At 44.5% G+C, this 24,491-nt stretch overlaps 1 protein-coding gene across 2 annotated transcripts in view; it reads left to right on the top strand.

Annotated features, from left to right (window-relative positions):
• Positions 1 to 24,491, top strand: part of LOC144508649 (serine/threonine-protein kinase 3/4) — a 152,501-nt gene that overhangs the window by 51,714 nt on the left and 76,296 nt on the right. The window contains exons 5-10 of one of the 2 annotated variants that reach the window (XM_078236880.1): positions 1,482 to 1,646; positions 3,809 to 3,976; positions 7,091 to 7,228; positions 10,766 to 10,894; positions 12,803 to 12,856; positions 16,221 to 16,410. In XM_078236880.1, coding sequence (XP_078093006.1) covers positions 1,482 to 1,646; positions 3,809 to 3,976; positions 7,091 to 7,228; positions 10,766 to 10,894; positions 12,803 to 12,856; positions 16,221 to 16,410 — 844 coding nt within the window. The remainder of the gene's footprint in view (positions 1 to 1,481; positions 1,647 to 3,808; positions 3,977 to 7,090; positions 7,229 to 10,765; positions 10,895 to 12,802; positions 12,857 to 16,220; positions 16,411 to 24,491) is intronic. The other variant, XM_078236881.1, reaches the window with a different exon arrangement.

Below are 24,491 nucleotides of genomic sequence, written 5' to 3' on the forward strand. Positions count from 1 at the left end.
GTAAGTTAGAGCAAGACTCGGTGTAATTCGTTAAGGTTGTTACTGCCGGTTCCACAGAGAATGTAATCAGAAACATTTGTGTTTGAAATGGACAGGTTTTCGTATCCTTGCCCCATTTAAGGGCTCAAGGAGATGAAGATGTAGTATTTCAGCCGTTGTTCTTAAAGTTACAAGAAGAGGCTGGATAGACTGGAACTTTTTTCCCTGGAGCGTAGGAAGCTTAGGGGTGATCTTGTAGAAGTCTATATAATAATGAGGGGGCATAGATAAGGTAGATAGTCAACATCTTTTCCCAAAGGTAGGGGAGTCTAAACTAGAGGGCATAGGTTTAAGATGAGAGGGGAGAGATATAAAAGTGTCCAGAGGGGCAATTTGTTCACACAGAGGGTGGTGAGTGTCTGGAATGAGCTGCCAGAGGTAGTAGTACAATTTTGTCTTTTAAAAAGCATTTAGACAGTTACATGGGTAAGATGGGTACAGAGGGATATGGGCCAAATGTGGACAATTGGGACTAGCTTAGTGGTAAAAACTGGGCGGCATGGACAAGTTGGGCGGAAGAGCCTGTTTCCATGCTGGAAACCTCTTGTCTCCAAGGTTGTAGTTGCTGAGTTCTGAAGGAAACTAACAATGGCAGATTCAAATAATGAGAAAACAGATTTTTGTTCCCCTATATTACAACGGTGATAACACGTCAAAAGTGCAGTGTTGGCTGTAAAGCTTCCTGCTATATAAATGCAAGTTCTTTATATTTCTTTAGATGACACAGATATGTGGTTATAGAACAGATTGGCAGAGAGCACAGAGTAACGGGGAGCCCATGAAGGAGACTCAGTGGATGAGGCATCTGCTGCAGCACAGATGGTAGTCAGAGAGGAAGACCTGTACCTCGCAGTGGGATATGTGATGGCAATTATCTCAAAGCCAAACCTTGTCAGGAGTTTTGAAAGAGAGACTGACTTGTATTTCTATGATGACCTTTCATGACCATCGGGCATCCCAAAGCACTTGATCGGCAATGAAGTAATATTGCAAATGTAGCCTCTGTTGTGATGTAGGGAACACGGCAGCCAACGTGCTACAGCTGCCACAAACAATAATGTATTAATGACCAAGTAATTATGTTTTTTTGCGATGTCGATTGAGGGAGACATGTTGTCCAGGGTACTGGGGATAACAACCTTGCTGCTCTTCAAAATAGTGCCGTGGGATCATTTGCGCCCACCTGAGAGAGCAGACACGGCCCTCAGTTTAATGTATCAGCGAGAGGTTGCACCTCTGACAGTGCAGAACTCCCTCAGTGCTGAACCAGGAGTCTCAGCTTTTGATTTGTGCACAAGCCCTGGAGTGGAGAGGCAAGAGTGCTACCCAGTGAGCCTCAGCTGACACTTCACACACGTGCAAGGCACCCACAAATGATCAACCAAAATTACTCCCAGTAAAGAAGCTGTGATGTAAACGAGTTTGTCTTGTCTTTTGTTCAGTTAACAGAGGACGAGATTGCCACAATTTTACAGTCGACGCTGAAAGGACTGGAATATCTGCACTTCATGAGGAAAATCCACAGGGATATCAAAGCTGGAAACATCTTGCTCAATAACGAGGGACATGCCAAACTGGCTGACTTTGGAGTTGCTGGTCAGCTCACTGTAAGTAATCTCTGAACTGAACCATGGTATAGATCAGGTAACAGGTAGCTCACAACAGCTGCAAGACTTTTGTGATAGTCATTTCCACATGGAAACTTTTCTATTTTACCGGGGTAGTAAGTGTTACAAAAGTCTTATCAAGACAAACTATTAACAATGAACTGACCAGAACCGAGTGTGCTTTCAAGGTGGTTCAGTGGTTAGCACTGCTGCCTCACAGCGCCAGGGTCCCAGGTTCAATTCCCAGTTTAGGTTACTGTCAAAGAACAAAGAAAATTACAGCACAGGAACAGGCCCTTCAGCCCTCGAAGCCTGCACCGACTATGCTGCCCGACTGAACTAAAACCCCCGACCCTTTCGGGGATCTTATCCCTCTATTCCCACCCTATTCATGTATTTGTCAAGATGCCCCTTAAAAGTCACTACCGTATCTGCTTCCACTACCTCCCCCGGCAGCGAGTTCCAGGCACCCACCAGTCTCTGTGTAAAAAATCTGCCTCGTACATCTCCTTTAAACCTTGCCCCTCACACCTTAAACCCCCTAGTAATTGACTCTCCCATTCTGGGAAAAAGCTTCTGACTATCCACTCTGTCCATGCCCCTCATAAACTTGTAGATTTCTATCAGGTCGCCCCTCAACCTCCGTCATTCTAGTGAGAACAAGCCAGGTTTCTCCAATCTCTCCTCATAGCTAATGCCCTCCATACCAGGCAACATCCTGTCTGTGCGGAGTCTGCATGTTCTCCCCATGTCTGCGTGGGTTTTCTCCAGGTGCTGCAGTTTCCTCCCACAGTCCGAAAGGTTGGGTGGTTGGTGCATTGACCATGCTAAATTCTCCCTCAGTGTACCTGAACAGGCGCCGGAATGTGGTGACTAGGGGATTTTCACTAACTTCATTGCGGTGTTAATGTAGGCCTACTTGGGACATTAATAAATAAACTTCACATGGGGATTATCCTATCCCTCGATTGATTTGAATGGAGGATTCCAGAAAAATTCAGTGCTGCCCAATGATCCAAAACAGCACAAATTGGGGATGGAGCCAATGACAGCCTGATGAGTCTGGGTATGGTCACCGATAAGAGGGTGTAATTTCTCCCAGAGCAGTCAGTCAAAGACCAAAATAAAACTGCAAACTGAGAAAAGAAGTCCAAGGGATCTTTAAGGTTGCGAAGGGTTTTGCAAGGCTAGATGTGGAGAAAATGTTTTCAACAGTGTTTAAAGTTTATTTATTAGTGTCACAAATAGGCTTATGTTAACACTGCAATGAAGTTACTGTGAAAATCAAAACTAGTGGGGCATAAATATAAAATAGTCACTAAAGAATTCAGGAGAACATGTGGAACACGAGTAGTTACGTAGATGCATTCAAGAAAAAGCTAGGTAGATACATGAGTGAGAAAGGAATAGAAGGTTATAATAGGGTCACATGAACAGGGGTGAGTGCAGCATTGGCATAGATCTTTTGCGTCAAATGGCCTATTTCTGTACTGTAAATTCTGTGCAATTCTATGAATCTGTCCTTGCCCCCTCGCATTGTAGCAAAGGTTCACTGAGTCGCAATTGGATGCAGAGACTATAGCTGCTTTCCATCCTCTTCTCTCACGAGGGAAATGAAACTAATTCCAAAAGAGAAAATGCTGGAAAATCTCAGCAGGTCCGGCAGCATCTGTAAGGAGAGAAAAGAGCTGATGTTTCGAGTCCAGATGACCCTTTGTCAAAGCTTTGGGTCATCTGGTCTTGAAACGTCAGCTCTTTTCTCTCCTTACAGATGCTGCCGGACCTCCTCAGATTTTCCAGCGTTTTCTCTTGGTTTCAGATTCCAGCATCTGCAGTAATTTGCTTTTATCAAATGAAACTAATTGTTAGCCTGTACCACTGCAGCAAATGTACCACTGTTGGCTCCAGTTTCGGACTTGCTGCATTGAATTGGAATCTGGGTTAAATTCAATCCTTTTAATCAATAAATGTGTTATTTTCTCATAGGTCCATTGCTTCAAAAGCAAATGGCCACCTCTTGTATAATTGTGTGAAGAAAATTTGCGAATCATCTCAGATTTGTTTGAGTCTCAGTCTGCTGTTATGCTTTGTAGAAGGGGAGATGTAAAACTGACGTAATATTCTGGAAGATTCCCATTGGTAACTTGTCCGTCTGTACTCAGGATACAATGGCCAAGAGGAACACAGTGATTGGAACTCCGTTCTGGATGGCACCTGAAGTAATCCAGGAAATTGGTTACAACTGCGTGGCGGACATCTGGTCCTTGGGGATTTCGGCAATAGAAATGGCAGAAGGAAAACCACCGTATGCAGACATTCATCCGATGAGGGCAAGTAGTGGCAAAGCATTCAACCCACACTGAAGGTTTAAGGGCCGCATACACTGCTGTTGTGGCTGAAGCGTTCACAGCCCACCCTGGGCACTTTGCTTTCCAAAGTGATTTGGAGGAAAGTTACTGCAGAGTGGGGGGAAAATATAATTTGTGACTTTGAAGTTGGCAACGGCCGGAGGTCATTAAACTCCACCCACCCTCTCCCTGCTCCACTTTTTAATTTGATCATGGCTGATTGGATTTGTTTGCACTGCTGAGCTGACAGTGAAGGAGAAAAGTGGGAAAGACGGCCAGCAATGCGACGACTTGGCCTCTTCTCCACATTTAAAGTTTGGACATTTGGAGGGAGCATAAATGAGAACATCTGTTTCCTCCATTCATTAAATAGACTCTAGTTTGTAAAGTGGCCAGTAAGGCCTCACAGAGAGCCCCTGTTAACATTACAATGGAAAGGGAACCTGTAGAAGTTGGAATTCTGAACTAAAAGGTGCTGGAAATTCAGTGCCAGGTCATTTAGCATCTGTTAACGTGACAGTCGTGGCTCGGTCTGCGGCGCTCCCAGTTCTGAGTTACACGTTCGTGCATTCCAGTCCCACTTCAGAGACTTGAGCACAAAAATCTAGGCCAGTGGTTTCCAGCCTTTTCCATGTCATCACACACCTCCACATGATTAAAAAAAAAATTAAAGCATACCTCCAATTTTCTCTATCTTCTTCCCTCCCCGAGAACTTGGCTTTTCACTTCTTCCTGTCCTTTCGCCTGCTTTTTTTAAAATAACTTCTCCCTGTCTCACTCGCTTCTCCCAGGGCTTTTGCATCCTTTTTGAGTTTTTGCTTTTTGTGTGGGATCTTTGTCTTCAGCTCCAAGTCCCGTTGGCCATGCATAAACCTGACCAACATAAAAAATCTAAACCACGCAAGTGTAACTCTTTCCCTCCCGGCACATACATGCCATGGCGATGGCACAGTGGTTAGCGCTGCTGCCTTACAGCGCCAGGGACCCGGGTTCAATTCCTGGCTTGGGTCACTGTCTGTGTGAAGTCTGCACGTTCTCCCCGTGTCGGCGTGGGTTTCCTCCGGGTGCTCCAGTTTCCTTCCACAGTCCAGAGATGTGCACGTTGGGTGGATTGGCCATACTAAATTCTCCTTCAGTGTACCCGAACAGGCGCCGGAATGTGGCGACTAGGGGATTTTCACAGTAACTTCATTGCAGTGTGAATGTAAGCCTACTTGTAACTAATAAGTAAACTTTACTTTTACATGGGAAGCCCAAAATGCATCGGGTCTTGAAGATGCTGACTGCAGAGCTGAAGACAAAGTTTAGTTTCATTGCATGAATTTTGAATAATTTTGAACCTTTTTTGTGGTACACTTGCGGGGAGCGCAGGGGAGGGGGGAGTCGTCTTGGCACACCAGTGTAACTATCCCATGGCACTATTTGTAGCAGACCAAGTGTCTTGTCAAGCAAATATTCAACACTCAACCAACGTAAGAAAATGTTTTGGTCATCATCCCATCGGGATCTTTCTGCGTGGAAATTGGTTGCCACGTTTCCCCCATTGCAAAAGTTCAAAATTGCTTAACTGGTTGTAAGGCACTTTGGGACATCCTAAGGTTGTGAAAGGTGCCATAGAAATGCAAGTCTGTCTTTTTATTTGAAAACCAAACAGTAGCTCACTGTTTCAGACAAGTAACCCCAGCTTTAAGACTTCAGTCTGATGGAAGTTAAATATTTTCTTGTTACTGAGGCACACTGCCTTTTCATTTTCATTTCGAAGAACAAAGAAAATACAGCACAGGAACAGGCCCTTCGGCCCTCCAAGCCTGTACTGACCATGCTGCCCATCTGAACTAAAACCCCCTACCCTTCCGGGGACCATATCCCTCTATTCCCATCCTATTCACGTATTTGTCAAGACGCCCCTTAAAAGTCACTATCGTATCCGCTTCCACTACCTCCCCCAGCAGCGAGTTCCAGGCACCCGCCTCCCTTTGTGTAAAGAACTTGCCTCTACGTTTCCTTTAAACCTTACCCCTCGCATCTTAAACCTGTGCCCCCTAGTAATTGACTCTTCCACCCTGGGAAAAAGCTTCTGACTATCCACTCATGCTCCTCATAATCTTGTAGACTTCTATCAGGTCGCCCCTCAACCTCCATCATTCCAGTGAGAACAAACCAAGTCTCTTCAACCTCTCCTCATAGTTAATGGCCTCCATACCAGGCAACATCCTGGTAAATCGTTTCTGTACCCTCTCCAAAGCCTCCACATCCTTCTGGTAATGTGGCGACCAGAGTTGAACACTATATTCCAAGTATGGCCTAAAAATTGTTCTTGGGATGTGAGCGAGACTTGGCAAGGCCAACGTTTGTTGCCCATCCCTAATTGTCCTAGAGAAGGTGGTGTGGATCTGCTTTCCTGAACCACTCCTGTCGCTGTGGTGTAGGTGCACCCACAGTCAGGTTGATGTGTGGCTTGGAGGGCAGCGTGCAAGTGGCGGTGTTCCCATGCATCTGCTGCCCTTATCCTCTTGGGTGGTAGAGGACACAAGTTTGAAAGACTCTGTTGGAGGAGCCTTGGTGAGTTGCTGCAGTGCATCCTGTAGATGGTGTACGCTGCTGCCACTGTGCGTCTGTGGTGGAGGGATTAAATGTTTAAGGTGGTGGATGGAGTGTTGGATCAAGTGGGCTGCTTTGTCCTGGATGGTTTGAGACTTCTTGAGTGCTGGCCTAAACCTTTTTCCAAAAAAAAATGCCTGGCTTCACACCATACTGGAGTTACACTTCACATGACACCTAACGTTCTAGTAGGATTTCACACGGCTTTCTAAAGTTGATACAGGCACGTACTTGTATTTAAACGCAAGACTGATGCTGTAGAAATCTTCACTATAAATCTTTATAGCATCGGGGCTGCAATTGACATTGAATTATCTTCTCACAACGTTATGAATTATAAATACGGCATTAAAATAGCTAGTTACTGGTTGTAGCATCAGAGAGCTGACCTTTAAGATCTTTTACAATGGCATTTTTATTCAAGCAAGCTCAGCTTTGCATATTTAATCAGTAATTTGCAAGTGACCTGAATACATTTTTTTTTCGATCCTGCAGGCTATTTTCATGATTCCCACAAACCCACCTCCGACATTCCGGAAACCAGAACTCTGGACGGATGAATTTACAGATTTTGTAAAGCAGTGTTTGGTTAAAAATCCAGAACAAAGAGCTGCTGCCACACAACTGCTGCAGGTACATTATAATCTAATATCGACAACATCAAAACAGCAAGCGTGTTAGCTCAGTCGGTACCACTCTTGACTCTGAATCAGAAAGTTGTGGGAGCATGTCCCACTCCAGGACTTGAGCACAAAACGTAACTGATAGCCCAGTGCAGTATTGAGGGAGTGCTATACTATTGGAGGTGATTGGATGAGATGTTAAACTGAGACACCGTTTGCCCCCTCAGGTGGACATAAAAGATCCCGTGCCCAAGAAGAGCATCAAGATTCTGCCCGGTGTCCTGGCTAATATTTATCCCGAAGTCAACATCACAATGACATTTTCTGGTCATTGTCACATTGCTGTTTGTGGGAGCTTGCTGTGTGAAAGTTGGCTGCCATGTTTCATTATGTGTTGAAACTTTGATTACATTTCAATGTACTTCATTGACTGCAATGCGCTTTGGGAAGTCCTGTGGTCATGGTAGGCTGTACAGAAATGCGAGTCTGTCTTTCTTACACTTTACTGAACCCCGTTAACCCAGCAAAAAGTGTGATGTTTAACCAAAATAGAATAAATAGTAGGGTTAAAAGCAGGGTTTATAAGGGAAGTCGTTGGGGGAGGCGGTGGCACAATGGGTGGGTAATCCAGAGACCCAGGGTAATAGAGATAGATAGGTTCTTGATCAATAAGGAGATCAGGGGTTACGGGGAAAAGGCAGGAGAATGGGGATAAGAAAAATGGTAAGAAGTTTAACAACAGGTTAAAGTCCAACAGGTTTATTTGGTAGCAAAAGCCACACAAGCTTTCGGAGCTCCAAGCCCCTTCTTCAGGTGAGTGGGAATTCTGTTCACAAACAGGGCATATAAAGACACAGACTCAATTTACATGAATAATGGTTGGAATGCGAATACTTACAGCTAATCAAGTCTTCACGATAAGAAAAATAACAGCCATGATTGAATGGCGGAGCAGACTCGATGGGTCGAGTAGCCTAATTCTGCTCCTAAGTCCTGTAGTCCTATGGTAATGCTCTGGGGACCCAGGTTCGAATCCCACCACGGCAGGTGGTGAAATTTGAATTCAATAAAAATCTGCAGTTACAAGTCTAAAGGTGACCATGAAGCCATTGTCAGTCGTCATTAAAAAAACCCATCTGATTCACTCATGTCCTTTATGTAAGGAAATCTGTCGTCCTTACCCGGTTTGACTTGCATGTGACTCCATATCTACAGCAATATGGTTGACTCTCAGTTGCCCTCTGAGATGGCATGGAAGCCACTCAGTTCAAGGGTCATTAGGGATGGGCAATAAATGTTGGCAGCAGCCACATTCCATGATAGTTGAAAAAGTACCTGTCAATGGTGAAGTAAGCTGACAGGGAACGAGCAGTAGACCTTTGCTGGAGGAACTCTGGTCATAAGTGGGGCAATGGGCTGTGAAAGGCTGCTAAGATGAAATGGAGTGAAGCTGTAGACGTACTTGGCTGATGGTGAAATTGATTTTCGGAGGAACTGAGAGTCAGTGAAGCCCAATGAGAACAAGGCTAAGTGCTGAACTGGAGCAGCTCAGGATGGATGATATGGCATTCAGAATGAGTTACTGCTTACGACCCATTGTGAGGGAGTCTGATGCCAATATCTGCGTTGGGACAGTTTAATTTTATTTCTACCTGTGAGGTGTTGATCACAGGTTATTTTCTATAGACCAGACTCTAACTGATTCCCAGAATTTGTTTCAAGCATTCTTTATAATGGGAATTGGATTCAGGAAGAACTATTTTGGTACGCTGGGTTTTGATCGGGTCTGTAATTGCATGGTTTGCTGTCACTGGACAAGGATCCTGCTGTGCTATGACATCCTGCCAGCTGGTTATTTACCACAAGTTAGCTGATTTGCTGCCATAGACAAGGGAGTCCAGGGTTACAGGAGTCAGGCAGGGAAGTGGAGTTGAAACCACTACCAGAGTAGCCATTATTTAATAGGCAGAGCAGGCTCAAAGGGCTGAATGATCTACCCCTGCTCAGAAATCCAGGTTCCAAGTACGGCGTTAGAGAGAACATGCCATTTGATGAAGATTAAATCATTGCCCTAGCTATTAACAGCTGAGAGTTATTTGTACGATGCTTTAGAGATACTCTATGCAACACACACAAAACTCTGTTGGTGTGGAGAATGGACCGGAACAAACCCATACAAAGTCTCCCTATATCCGGACAAGGGGCATCACAGTTGTTGTGCTTCCCACATCACGTTGGCTAGGTAGTTGGCTGGAATTCTGGTCTAGTGCTTGAGGGGAATTCAATACGTCATTCATCATCGTGGTCTCTGGGTGAATCAGCTGGCCTGGAAGGGATGAGGCAAACATTGTTCCATCTTTATGAAGCAACCTGCAGAACAAGTCATTCAGTATTGATCTCAACAGAATACAAATAAATCTTCCATTATAACCTGATCTGGCACCTTGTGCGCAGTAGGGAATATGTACTTGAATTGAAGGTTCGGATTTCATGGTGGTGTAAGTACGTTTTCCGCAGCTGGTTTATCTGGGTCGCTGTTTGTGGATCTTACATTGCTGCTGAGTTTGAGTTTCCTACGTTACAACACATGAGAGTCACTTCACCATCTGGACATCCTGATGTTATGGAAGGTGCTATAAAAATGCAAGTCTTTTTCCTATCCTTGACGTGAGTTCACCTTATTTCAAGGAGCAGGAGACTGAAACAGCGAGATTCTAATTATCAGATGAGCGGCATGGTGGCACAGTGGTTAGCACTGCTGCCTCTCAACGCCAGGGATCCAGGTTCAATTCCGACCTTGGGTGACTCTCTGTCTGGAGTTTGCATATTCTTCCCGTGTCTGCTTGGGTTTCCTCCAGGTGCTCCGGTTTCTTCCAACAGTCCAAAGTTGTGCAGGTTAGGTTGATTGGCCATGCTAAATTGTCCCTTAATTCCAAAGATGTATAAATTTAGGGGGATTAGCGGTGTAAATACATGGGGTTATGGGGATGAGGCCTGGGTAATATGCTCTGTTAGAGAGTCAGTGCAGACTCGATGGGCCGAATGGCCTCCTTCTGCACTGTAGAGATTCTGATTCTTCATCTATGAGAACAAGTGGGGTGTTTTCAAATGGACTCTGCTTGTCCGAGATATTCATTTGTTTGATCTTGGGACTGTCAGCTGCTCTCTCACAGACTGTGTTGAGAGGGAGACTCGACATCAAACACTTCCAACAGATTTATTTTTTAACTGGATTGTGAGTAATTATTTTGGGAGGAAGGGAGGAGGAGGAGCAGCTGATTTGTCAGCACTGAGGAAACGAGAATACTCCTCACACCATACAGCGCTTTGAGACGCCGTAGGTTTATAAAAGGCGCTGTAGCAATGCAAGTCTTTTTATTTTCTTTACAGAGCTCAGACCTGCCTTGTAGTGAGTCCTGAATTGAAGGGGAAAAGGAACTTCAGCTATATTATACATGATGTCAACCAATCATACTCTTGATCAAACGGCTGGGCACATTTTCATTCCCTCAAAGTTCTTCACATGCATTTTGTTTTAACCTTTCAGCATCCCTTCATTAAAAGTGCTAAACCGGTGTCGATTCTGAGAGAACTGATCAATGACATGATGGAAATTAAATTGAAACGTCAGGAGGAGCAACAGCGAGACTTGGATCAGGATGACGAGGAAAACTCGGTAGGTTCCAGCAGATCCTTCCTTCCTTCCTTGCTCGAGTCGTACTAAAAATGTCCGCCTGACTCGATGAGCAACACCCTTGCCTCCAGGTCAGCTGGCCGTGCGTTTGAGTCATATGGCAAGACTTTCCTCTGGCACTCCAGGGAATTTGGGATAATGGCTGGTTTTGAAACTAAAACTGGCACATATCATGAGATCTAGATCAGCCATGATCTAACCGAATGGTGGAACGTGCTTGAGGGGCTGAATGACCTACTCCTGCCCCTGTATGATCATTATTGATCCACAGTGAACTTTATCCACCACAGGCTCTTCCCCGTTTGGATAATAGTAATGGAGACACACAGCTTTGAGTTTATATCATGGATTAAACTTAATGAAAAGATCCCTTAATGCTTTGCAGGACAGTTTTCAAACTAAAGTTAACAGAGTCACATAAGGAGAAGCTAGGGAAGATGACTAAAAGCTTGCTCAAAGAAGGAGGGATTTTAGAAGTATGAGGGGGCATCTTATAGAAACATATAAAATTATGAAGGGAATAGATAAGATAGAAGCAGGAAGGTTGTTTCCACTGGCGGGTGAAACTAGAACTAGGGGGCATAGCCTCAAAATAAGGGGAAGCAGATTTAGGATTGAGTTGAGGAGCAACTTCTTCACCCAAAGGATTGTGAATGTCTGGATTCCCTGCCCAGTGAAGCAGTTGAGGCTTGAATGTTTTTGAGGGCAAAGATAGATTTTTGAACAGTAAAGGAATTAAGGGCTATGGTGAGCTGAGTCCAGGAAAAGATCAGCCATGATCTTACTGAATGGCGGAGCAGGCCCAAGGGGCCAGATGGCCTACTCCTGCTCCTAGTTCTTATGTTCTTATTAAGGAGCTTATTAGAGGAGGAGAGAGGCAGAGAAGTTTAAGGAAAGATTTTGGGAACTTAGGCCTTGGTATGACCACCAATGGCAGTGCAATTAAAATATAGGATGTGCAGGAGGCCAGAATTGAAGGAGTGAAAGTATCTTGGACGGTTATAGAGCTTGAGGGATTGAGGTGCGGTAAGATTTGAAAGCAATGATGTTGTTTAACTGGGAGCTAATGGTGATCAATAAGCACAAGGGTGATGTGTGCCTGGGACTTGGTACGAGTTAGAACTTGGGCAGCAGAGTTTTCTGCTGAAGTTGGCAACCTACTCTACCTTGCTTCAGTGTATCATGTGGATTATCCAGTTGACGTTACGAACAGTTAGGCGGCACTGTGCACAGTGTAGATGAAAGCTTAAAATTAAAAAGGGATATTGATAGGCTTAGGTGAATGGGCAAAACTGTGGCAGATGGATTTCAAGCAAGCTGGAGGAAGAATATAAGGGAAAATTGGAACTGGAGAAGGCCATTGGCCCCCCTCAGCCTTTTGCACCATTCAGTTAGATCCTAGCCGCTGATCCATATCTTAATTCCTGCCTTGGTCCCATATCCATGAATATCTATCAATTTCAGTTTTGCAATTTTCAATTCACCCTACACCCCCCACCCTAGTTGTATAGTTACACCCTTATTACTGACTCCCAACACCAGGGGAAACAGTTTATCTACCCCATCAAATCCTTTAATCATAATTGCCTCAGAGCACCATATAAATCTGTGCTCAAGGGGATACAAGCCTAGTTTATGCAAACTGCCCTTGTAATTTAACCCTTTCAGCCCTGACACCTTTTTGATTAATCTACTCTGCCTTTTCAAGGCCAGTGTATCCATCTCTCTGGTGGGCTGCCCAGAACTGAAGGCAGTACCCGAGATGTGGTCTAACCAGAGTTTAACGGTTACTGGACTGTGCTCCTCTGCACATTTATGTGTTACCTGTTAAAGTATTCAACTATCCTGGTTGCTTTTATTTACTGGGTTCGTAATCCTTTTCTTGTCTAGAAGCCAGTGTATAGAAAATTTGTGTTACTGAATAGAAATAGGCATAAGTTGGAGGTGAGGAGACTGTGTGGATTGTTTTGTGTGAAGTTTTGCATGGGACTTTACTGTGGGTTTTTAAAAATAAAGATTGCATGCTTGATTTTGAAGGAGGGACTATTGTACAAGAAACATGTGCATAAATGAACAATGTATTGTGTTGTCAAAACATCTCGAAGCACTCCACAAAACAAATTGATTTCGTAGTGCGGTAATTGTTAGTTAGCTACACAAATACTGCAGTTCATCTGTAAAATACAGCTTTATACAGGAGTGGCACAGTGCTTAGCACTGCTGCCTCACAGCATCAGGGACCCGGGTTCGATTCCTGGCTTGGGTCACTGTCTGTGCGGAGTCTGCACGTTCTCCCTGTGCGTTTCCTCCGGGTGCTCGGGTTTCCTCCCACAGTCCTAAAGACGTACTGGTTAGGTGCATTGGCTATGCTAAATTCTCCCTCAATGTACCCGAACAGGAGCCGGCCAAAGTGTGGCGACTAGGGTATTTTCACGGTAACCTATTCATAAGATATAGGAGCAGAATTAGGCCATTCGGCCCATCGGGTCTGCTCGGCCATTCGATCATGGTTGATATGCTCCTTCTCCCCATAACCCTTCAACCCATTACCAATTAAAATTCCATCTAACTCCTCAAATTTACCTTGTGTAGTTGCAACAATATTCCTTACCTTTATATTCTATTCCTTTAGCGATAAATGCCAACATTCCATTCGCTTTCTTTATTATTTGCTGTACCTGCATGCTAGTTTGCTGTGACTCATGAACGAGGACACCCGGATCCCTCTGTACCGGAGCACCCCAAAGTCTATCCACGTTTAGATAATAAGTCGCCTTCCCATTTTTCTGACCAAAATGCATGACCTCACACTTATCCACGTTAAACTCCATCTGCCATCTTTTGGCCCACTCTCCTAAAATTTTGAAGTTTAATTGTTAGTGCCACAAGTAGGCTTACATTAACACTGCAATGAAGTCACTGTGAAAATCCCCTAACCTATCTATGTCCATTTGGAAGGTTCTTATTTTCTCATTGCAACTTACTGTCCCGCCAATTTCTGTGTCACCTGCAGTATTAGTGTCAGCCTACTTGTGATACTTATAAATAAATAAACTAAAATAGTAATAAAATAACTATAATAATGCTGTGCATTGGATTTGTTTCTGTGGGAGTGTGTGCGCGCGCGTGTGTGTGTGTGGGGTGCAGCCTTGAGATATCAGTGCTGGAGAATGGAGCGCTTTCTATTTTGAGCAACCAGTGTCAGCAACCAACACTCGCTGATCAGATATAGGAGACTCAGCTGGAGAAAGAAGGTTCCCATTTATTCTGGCTTCCCACTGGTATAATATTTACCCGTCTTCAACAGCAGTTATTCTATGGTGTAGTGAAAAGGATTGCCAGTTAGTACTTTGCTGTCGAGACTGCCCAAACTCCTTTCACAGACTTTCCAATTTACTGAAAGTGACCATGCTTTGAGGTTTAGACCCTATTAGCTCAACTATTATGTCTCTCCCTTAATGTCGCTTTTGGGCATCAAATTCTGATGAGGAATTATTACATAATATTTCCAGTTTTTTTTTCTTGTGAACATGATACTGTTGGTATAATCGAGGGGAAAGTGGCCTGAAGGAGTTGTCTGAGCTGGATTATTATTCAGAGCAATTACAATGATCTTCCCTTTTCATCTATGGATGTTAATTCACTTTCCTCATTTGCCAAGTAACTTCTTCAATCCTGTTCCCTAACAGTTGTTATTATTCATTGCTGCAACAAAAGAGGCCCATTCTCAAGAATCATGAGCAGCAAGACGCCATTCGACCTATTGTGGCTGTGACGGCTGTTGTAAAGTGCTGTCCAATTAATCCCCCTCCCCTGCCCTTTACCATTTCAAATATTTATCCAATTCCCTTTTGGAGGTTACTAATGAATCTGCTTCCACCACCCTTTCAGGCAGCGTAACCCAGATCATAACTTTTTAAAACAAAGTCCCCTCATCTTCCTTCTGTTTTTGCTAATAATCTGAGCTCTGCACCCTCAATCCTCCTGCCAGTGGAAACAAGTTTCCCCCATCAAAACTCCTCAATGCTTTAAACACTTCTATGAAATCTCCCCTTGACCTGCTCTGCTCTGAAGAGAACGTATCACTCTTCTCTCTTATTACTGTGTCTCGCTTGCATTTAGACTATTATTTTGCCAGCAAAAAACCTAGATTGAGTTGGGGCCTTTTGCCCCTTCCTCAAGAAGGTTTCAAATTTAGGATGGTGGCACAGTGGGTTAGCACTGCTGCCTCACAACGCCAGGGACCTAGGTTCGATTCCTGGTTTGGGTCACTGTCTGTGTGGAGTTTGCACGTACTTCCCTTGTCCGCCTGGGTTTCCTCCGGGTGCTCTGGTTTCCTCCCTCAGTCCAAAGATGTGTGGGGTAGGTTGATTGACCATGCTAACTTGCCCCTCGGTGTCCCGTCATGTGTAGGTTAGAGGAATTAGCAGGGTAAATATGTGGGATTACGGGGAATAGGGCCTGGGTGGGATTGTTGTCGGTGCAGACTCGATGGGCCGAATGGCCTCCTTCTGTACTGTAGGGTTTCAATGGTGTGCTTTCATCAGTGATGTTTTGTTAATTTCCGTGTGCATTCTATTTAATTTTAAGAAGGTTATAGTGCTACTCTCTGAACAGCGAGTTGGCAATGGCTAATCTTTGTTGCTCAATTATAAGAAATAACTTTGTTTTTTTTTTAACTTAATTTATGGGATTTGTACATTGCTGTACATTATTGGCCATCCCCAATTGCCCTTGAGTAGGCGGTGATGAGCCACCTTAGTGGTTTGAAAGGCCAATTACTCAGTCAAATTGGAGTTTGCACATTCTCCCCATGTCACCATGGCACAGTGGTTAGCACTGCTGCCTCACAGCGCCAGGGACCCAGTTCAATTCTGGCCTTGGGTAACTATTTGTGTGGAGTTTGCACGTTCTCCCCGTGTCTATGTGTGTTTCCTCCGGGTGCTCTGGTTTCCTTCCACATTCCAAATATGTGGGAGGCCATGCTAAATTGTCCCTTAGTGTCAGAGGGACTAGCTAGGGCAAATGCATGAGGTTATAGGGAAAGGGCCTGGGTGGGATTGTGGTCGGTGCAGACTTGATGGGCCGAATGGCCTCCTCTGGCATTGTAGGGATTCTGTGTAGATTCTTTGATATATTTATTTTCAATGATAAACATATGCCTTCCAATTTAAACACACCACTGTCTCATTAAGTGCCTCTTTATATGTGCTCAAGTTAATGCCCGACACTTGCATACAATTGAACACGATTAATAAGCAATTAATCGGGATTTTAATATTGAGCTGGACTTGCATAATTGACACAGGAAGAGGATGACGTTGACTCGGGCACCATGGTCCGAGCAAGTGCCGAGGACACGGGAACCATGAGAGCCGCCAGCACCATGAGCGAAGGTGCACGGACGATGATCGAGCATGACAGCTCTACACTAGAATCTCAGATGGGGACCATGGTGATCAACAGCGGAGAGGATGAAGAGGATGGAACGATGAAAAGTAAGACCATCATGAACTACTTGTCGGGGCTTAATATTGGTCATTACCTCCTGAGCACTAAAATAATAATTTTGTGAATGCGCTGCATTACTGGACAGCTTGTGTAATTGTCCAAAATATGGTTTTACTTTACTTAATCCTGCAATTATCGTGAGACGGTGTCAGCTGTGGCTCAATCGATAGCACTCTTGACTCCCAAGTCAGAAAGTTGTGGGTTCAAGTCCCATTCCTGAGTACCAGATCTAAGCTGATGCTGTCTGGAGCTTAAGGGACAAGAAAGGAACAATTGGCACCATTGAATCTGCCTCTCTTTGCTAGATTCTGCCTCCCCGTCTTCCCTCAGCTCCTTGTATCTCAAATCAAGCTTGCTGCTCCTTGATACATTGGTGCTGTTTGCTTCAATGTCCTTCCCTGCCACCTGTCCCCACAGAAGAGATGGTGGAAATTGTAAGTTTTAGGGCTAGATTAGATGTACTTGTGGAAGGGGTCAGCTGGAGAGAATGTTAAGTGTTTCGTGTCCTCAAGGAAGAACTTGGTGTTTTTTCCAACTTCATTCATGGGATTTGTAGATTGCTGTAAAGGGCAGCATTTATTGCCCATCCCTAATTGCCCTTGAGAAGGCGGTGATGACCCACCTTAGTGGTTTGAAAGGCCAATTCACAGGGCAGTTCAGTCAACCCCATTGGTGTACTGTAATTCTACATAGACCAGGAAGCTGGCTTCCTTCCCAAAAGGACATCCGTGAACTTGTTGGGTTTGTACCACAATCTGATATCCACATGACCCCCATTACTGATGCTATTTTTTTTTTAAATGCCAGATTTATTTAATTCAGTCTCCAGACTATTACTCCAAGCCCCTGGATTACTGATCCAGTAACATGGCCAACTAAGCCATTGTCCTCTCATGGCTCTTCACTTCCTCAGCAACATCCCAAAGTGTCTTTAGGCAGGGAATTGCTTTGTGTAGTCACTGTTGTTATGTAACCAAACACAGGAGCCAATTTTCTCACAGCAAGCTTTCACAAGGCAAATCCGCTTAACGTTGTTGGTTCTGGGTTAATTACTGGCCAATACACTGGGAGAACTACCCTGTTCTTCAGAAAATGCCATTGGATCTTTTATACCCACCCTGTACAAACCAACAGTGCTCCACTGAAGGCCTCATCTGAAAAATGGCACTATGACAATGCAGCACTCCCTCAGTATTACTCTGAAAGGGCCAGTCTAGATTTGTGCGTTATTCAGTGCTGAAGGGGGCTCGAACTTGCAACCACTGGCTCTGTGGCGAGAGTAATACTGACTGAACCAATCTAACCTTCGAGAAGAATCAAAGCCCAGAGCTGAAGCACTTTTGTCAAGGATTGAAAGAGTTAGGATATCTGCTGAGAGAGAATCAGTATTGTTTAAGCACTGTTGGTGAATCAGGACAAAAAAGTAATTATAACGATGATTCTCAAACTTTATTTGTTGATTTTTCAAATGGATAAGTAATCACAGACATCTAAATTATAATACCAATCAATAGTATAACATTGCTGCATATTAAGAGTTTCTAATTAATGCTTTTAAGAGACGAAATTTATGATCATATGGTGGTACAGAGCTTGAGTTTAGATAGATTTTTGGTGCCTTGGAATGTAGAGATATGGAGAGCAGGCGGGACAATGGAGTGGAAGCAAAAGATCAGACATGACCGTATTGAATCCATAGAATCACTCCAGCGCAGAAAGAGGCCATTCGGCCCATCGAGTCTGCACCAACCACAGTCCCACCCTATCCCCGTAACCCCATGCATTTACCCAGGTAGTCCCCGTGACACTAAGGGGCAATTTATCATGGCCAATCCACCTAACCTGCACATCTTTGGAGTGTGGGAGGAAACCCCACGCAGACACGGGGCGAATGTGCAGACTCTACACAGACAGTGACCCAAACCGGGAATCAAACCCAGGTCCCTGGCGCTAACCACTGTGACACCGTGCCACCCAAGAATGGGAGACAGGCTGAAAGGGCTCCTGTTTTCTGTGTTCTTGTGAAGACCCCAGGGAATGAGTTAACGCAGGAAATCGAGCTGAGGTTTAATGTGACTAATCTCTCTACCTTCCTTATCAGAGAGTAATAAAATGCAGTAAATAATCACAGATTATATTAGTATAGATTCATCTATTAAAAAGTCTGCCCGAGTCCCCGTAAGATCATGTATGAATATTTAATAAGCCTTCAGTGTGACATACAGCTCTGATATCTGAGAGGCTACCTTTCATTCTGATAAATATGTACAATATTCTTTATACTGGGAACTAAACACCGCAGAGCTGCACAGTGGCATTTTCAATGTTTTAGCACTTCATCAATCATAGTGGGAACCGGGCAAACAGCACTTTGCATTTATATGCTATCTTTAACATAGTACAAAGTCCCAAGCCACTTCCCAGGAGCGTTTTTAATGAAACTTGTCCAAAGATTGTGTGAGTGACATTTAATTTAACCCTGTTCTCTCACTCTGTGAAATTGGTGATGTGCTGAGGTACGAGAGCCCTGGTCGATCACTCCAGCAGCCGCTTATCTCCAGTTGACAGTGGGGCAAGGGCTGCGTCATGAGGGCGGGGAAGGAGCAAGGAGGGTTTGGTTGAAGTCGATCTTTTGTCCACTTACCCAGGGATCTGGAGCAGGAACACTTGTCTGATGTATTGTTTCCCTTGCACTTCCTCCGTGCACACATCTCAACCAACCCCCTCAATCCTGCTAAAGAGCTGGAGTTGGCAGAGGCCAATTATATTTTTCCTTCCTTCCTTCCTCCGAGCTGTATAATCTGAAATGCTATTGTTTTGTTTGTCCACTTGGGCATCCATTCTATGATGCATCCTTATGGGAGTGATTATCAGATCAGGAAGGGCATCTGGAGATGACTTCCCTTCCAATACAGGATATTCAGTACAAGGACATGGGTACCACCTAACCTAATCTTTAATTGGCTTCACTAATTGGGTACAATTTGCTTGAAATCTACACTTGGAGCCATTTGAACAAGTTGATTTTCCACCACTACTTAAACACTCAAAATTTTGTATGCTGTGAGCTGGCAACGCCCAGTGTTAGCTTCACACAACAGAAGCAATATGTATTTATATATTGGCTTTAACATAGTAAAAACAACTCGAGCTGCTTCATAGGGGTGTTACCTGACAAACTTTGACACCAAGTCGCATCTGGAGGTGTTAGACTGTATACAATTCTGGTCGCCCTGCTATAGGAAGGATGTTATTAAACTGGAAAGGTTGCACAAAAAGATTTGCAAGATGTTACCGGGACTGGAAGGTTTGAATTATAAGGAGAGGCTGGATAGACTGGGACTTTTTTTCCCTGGAGCGTAGGAGGATGGGGGGTGACTTCTAGAGGTTTATAAAATCATGAGTGGCATAGATAATGTGAATAGCTGAGATCTTTAACCCAGGGTAGGGGAGTCCAAAACTAGATGGCATACATTTAAGGTAAGGGGGGGGAAAGATTTAAAAGGGACCTGAGGGGAAACCTTTTCACACAGAGGGTGGTGCGAGAATGGAATGAGCTGCCAGAGGAGGTGGTAGAGGCGGGTACAGTTACAACATTTAAGAGAGATTTGGACAGGTACATGGATGGGAAAGGTTTAGAGGGATATGGGCCAAACACAGACAAATGGGAATAGTTTGGTTTAGGGAACCTGGTCGGCATGGAGAAGTTGGGTCGACGAGCCTGTTTCCATGTTGTATATCTCTATGACTCTATGACCAAAAGCTATCCTGAAGAGATAGATTTTAAGGAGCTTCTTAAGGAGGGAGGTGGAGAGGTTTAAGAAGGGAATTCAAGCTGTCGGCCCAGGCAGCTGAAGGCAAGGCTGCTAATGATGGGCTGATTAAAACCAGTGATACCCGAGCTCAGGATTGGAGGAGCACTGTTTCTCGGTAGGGCTCAGAGGTGACACAGATAGGAAGAGACAGGGCCATGGAGGGATTTCAGGAGTATCCTTTTTAGCACCACCGCTGAAGATTGATGGAGACATTGTTTTTACCCCTGTTTGCCCGTAAACAATGTACTTGGCTCACCTATTTACTCTGCAAAGTCTCTGCAACACCAATCAGGGGTGTGGAGGAATACTCTCCAATTGCCTCATGAGTGCAGCTCCAACAGCACTCTAAGCTCAATACCTTCAACTCACTTGATAGGCATTCCATCACATAAGCATTCACTTCCTCCAGTAGTGGCACGTCATGGCAATAGTGTGGACCACCTATAAGGTGCACTGCAGCAACTCACCAAGGCTTCGTCGACAGCACAGTCCAAACTCATAACCTCCACCACCTTGAAGGAAAGGAAGCAGGTGCATGGAAGCACCACCACCTGAGATCGCAAAGTTTAGTCGCACTAACAAAACCGTAGGATAAGTGGATAGAGTGAGGTTGATGTAGAAGATCAGCCATGATCTTACTGAATGGTGGATCAGTTCAGAGGGTGTTCCTACTGCTGTTTCTAGGTCGTATGATCTTATTACTTCCAAATTCCCCTCCAAGTCTCACCAATGTATCCTCACTTACTGTCCTTTTACTATCACAGACGTCCTCATCTCTGGACCAGAACCTCCAGGTTCAGGTCTAACACCAGGATTTGTTGGCTACATAATGTGGCTCAACAGGCTGACAATTAGCTTGGAAATCCTTCCACCACTCCACCTCCCTCACCCCCACTACTGCCCAACGGGGGTAAGAAATGTGTGAGACGATGCACTTAAAAATGAACTGCCACTGTGTGAAAATCCTGTAACTTAACAGCAACGTAGGACCACCTTCACTACATGGACTGGAGCAGTTCAAGCAACTCACCAATACCTTCAGGAGCAATTAGCAACTGGTGATAGATGCTGACATTGGTAGTGACGTTCTTATTCTAATTTTCTTCTAAAATTCTATTCTATTTTATTCTAAAATTCAACCATAGGAGAAAGTGTCACTATTGAAATCTAATCTTCTTCATAGACACTGTGCAAACTTGTCTCAAAGGAATTCACTGGGTTAATAATGGTCAACATTGGGAATTCTGCCTAATACTTTTGTCCCTCCCTGGCCTCTGTCAAAGATGTGGAGATGCCGGCGTTGGACTGGGGTGAACACTGTACTGTACTCTGTCAAAGATGCCAAAGCCATTTGCCACTCTGAGTTGCTGGTGTAGACCTTGGACAAGGTAGTTTAATAGGCTGAGGAGCTCATTTTAACTATCTCGTACCTTTCAGTGTGTGGTCTCCATAGTAGCAAATGGGTATTTTTTTATAACATGAGTGCTTATCTCCAGTGACCATGCATAGAATGGAGGCCAGCGTGAGGTTAGATACAGATAATCAGTACTGACCTGAAATGTTAACACTCTGTCTCTGTTCATGGGCGGTGCCTGACCTGCTTAGCATTCTGTTTTTAACCCAGGTTGCTTTTAGCGAGCACGAAATTAAGGTTAATAAAATCAGACAACGCTGGAAACCCTCGGCGAGTCAGGCGTGGAAAAGGCAGCAATGAATGATGCAGGTCAATGACCTTGTATCAGAACTGGGAGCATTTGGAGATTTAACTGTTTACAAGCTAATACAGGGTCAGGGAAAAGGGGGCTTTGCGGGGGGGGGGGGTGGGCTGGGTAGGAGGATGGGAAAGAACAAGGGAATGATTAAAGGATGGAAGGGGCAATGATGCAGGGTCAAATGGATTGGTTATGGGGCAAGTAATTCAACAAAAGTAGGGAGGGGGCAGGTGTCAAAAGTTGCAAACTTTTGCCTTGAAAACACATTTGGCACTGATGTTGAAAAATAAAACAGGGATTGTAAGCCTTTTGCCCCTTCATTTTGCTCTTGTATTAATATTACTCTCTTTGGAAGCAAATTCAGTACTTGAAGGGAAATAAGTTACAGGAGTATTGGGAAAGGGTTGGCGTTTGGAATTAAATGGCTAGTTCTATCAAAGAGTCAGTACAGACACTTTGCTCTGAATGGCCCCCTTCTGTGCTGTATTATTCTATGAATATGCAAAATGAGTACTGCCAAGTGTTTTGATGGAAGACTTTGTGTGAAATGCGCAGATGTGTGTTACGATTTTTGACCACACAGTGGCGCCAGATCTCAACGACAGTGCCCAGTCTTCAGTATCAGAGAAAAGGATTCTAATGCCTGGTATTAACTATTCTACTGTTGCAGCAAATATCGATTTTTTTTTTTTCCCCACTTTTTCTTTCCATTTCCTGAGGCCGACTTTCAAAGCACATCTATCGAGGCTGCTTCATTTCTTTAATCTCTTTAATATCACCTGTTTCTGTCCCTAATTCATTTCCACTGAACAAAGAACAAAGAAAATTACAGCACAGGGACAGGCCCTTCGGCCCTCCAAGCCTGCACCGACCATGCTGCCCGACTGATCTAAAACCCCCGATCCTTCCGGGGACCATATCCCTCTATTCCCATCCTATTCATGTATTTGTCAAGATGCCCCTTAAAAGTCACTACCCTATCCGCTTCCACTACCTCCCCCGGCAATGAGTTCCAGGCACCCACTACTGTGTAAAACATCTGCCTCATACATCTCCTTTAAACCTTGCCCCTCGCACCTTAAACCTGTGCCCCCTAGTAATTGACTCTTCCACCTTGGGGGGGAAAAAGCTATTTACTATCCACTCTGTCCATTTTCCCATATAATCTTGTAGACTTCTATCAGGCCACCCTTCAACCTCCATCGTTCCAGTGAGAACAAACCAACTTTCTCCAACCTCTCCTCATAGCTAAGGCAACATCCTGGTAAATCTTTTCTGTACCCTCTTCAAAGCCTCCACATCCTTCTGGTAGTGTGCTACAGCTACACTGCTGTAACTCCTCTCTTGTATTCAGGCCTTAAGTCTCCAGTTTGTCCCCTTGCTAGTCTCCCCATGTCCATACTGCAACCTGTCTAGATACAGCCTGCGTAAGTCCCATTAATCACGATTGTTATCACCTCCCCATCTCAGGGGCAGGAAAAGGTCTCCGGTCCATGCAGCCCATTCCACACACACACAAAAAACACTCTACTCCACCCAGCAGCCATGTGAGCTTCTGGGAGAGGCTAAAAACCCAGAATGATTTGGGGCGGGGGTGGGGAACAATGTAGAAACTTCAACTCGCCCGCAGTGATCAGGGCTATTTCAGGAGATCACTCTGGCCCTGATAATTCAATGCAGGACCTCGCTTTCCTCGGAGCTGATCTCTGCTGTTGCATCTTCTATTTATTGATTTTTGCAATATTTGCCGCAGCCTATCCCTGCAGTACCTTCCATCCCGGAGTTCGACTTGAAACGTCTGCCTTCCTGACTCTGCACTTGTCTTTGGGATTTGAAATCACATTATCCTCACCTCGATGGCAGTGAAATAAAGGCTCGGCTACAATTGGCAGGTGTTCCGACTGCCTTTAAAAGTGAGCCGTTCTTCCCTTTGGGAAATGCCAGTTCTGCAGGGCAGGAGCTCACTGTGTGGGGAGGGAGGTGCTAGCTCAGGCCCATGCCACTGTACAACATTCCCAACTGAACAGGACATGAGCAACAAGTCCTCTGCCAAACCTCGAGTAACAAATCAGTCTGCTTCACTGACTGTGTTCATTTTCCTGAACTGTTGCGGAGGACTGGAGTTAATTATTCCCCAAGGTTCCTTTAAGGTAACTTCAATTTTTATCAGACCACTGTTCCAACTGCGATGTACCCTGCTGTATTTGTAAATACAATGTACAGACAAATCCTCCAAAGCAATTACTTTCACACATTATTGATTAGTTCAATGAGTTGCAATTGCCTCCTAATTGTTTACTATGGCTGATCAAAACTCAAACTTGTTTGGCCAAATGCCAAAAGTAAGTTGAATAAAAGGATAAATAAACAACCCTCTGTGTCAAACCTCTTTCAAAATCTGGTACGTTTCAAATGAAATGAACTCCACTTTTTCTAAACTCTCAGAGAATATAAGCCCACTTTGCTTAGCCTCTCGTCACTGGACAACCCTTTCATCCAAGGGACAAATCTAGTGAACTTTTGCCCCCTGTGTACATACAG

The sequence above is a fragment of the Mustelus asterias genome, chromosome 20, assembly GCF_964213995.1.
Source record: "Mustelus asterias chromosome 20, sMusAst1.hap1.1, whole genome shotgun sequence".
Taxonomy (NCBI): domain Eukaryota; kingdom Metazoa; phylum Chordata; class Chondrichthyes; order Carcharhiniformes; family Triakidae; genus Mustelus; species Mustelus asterias.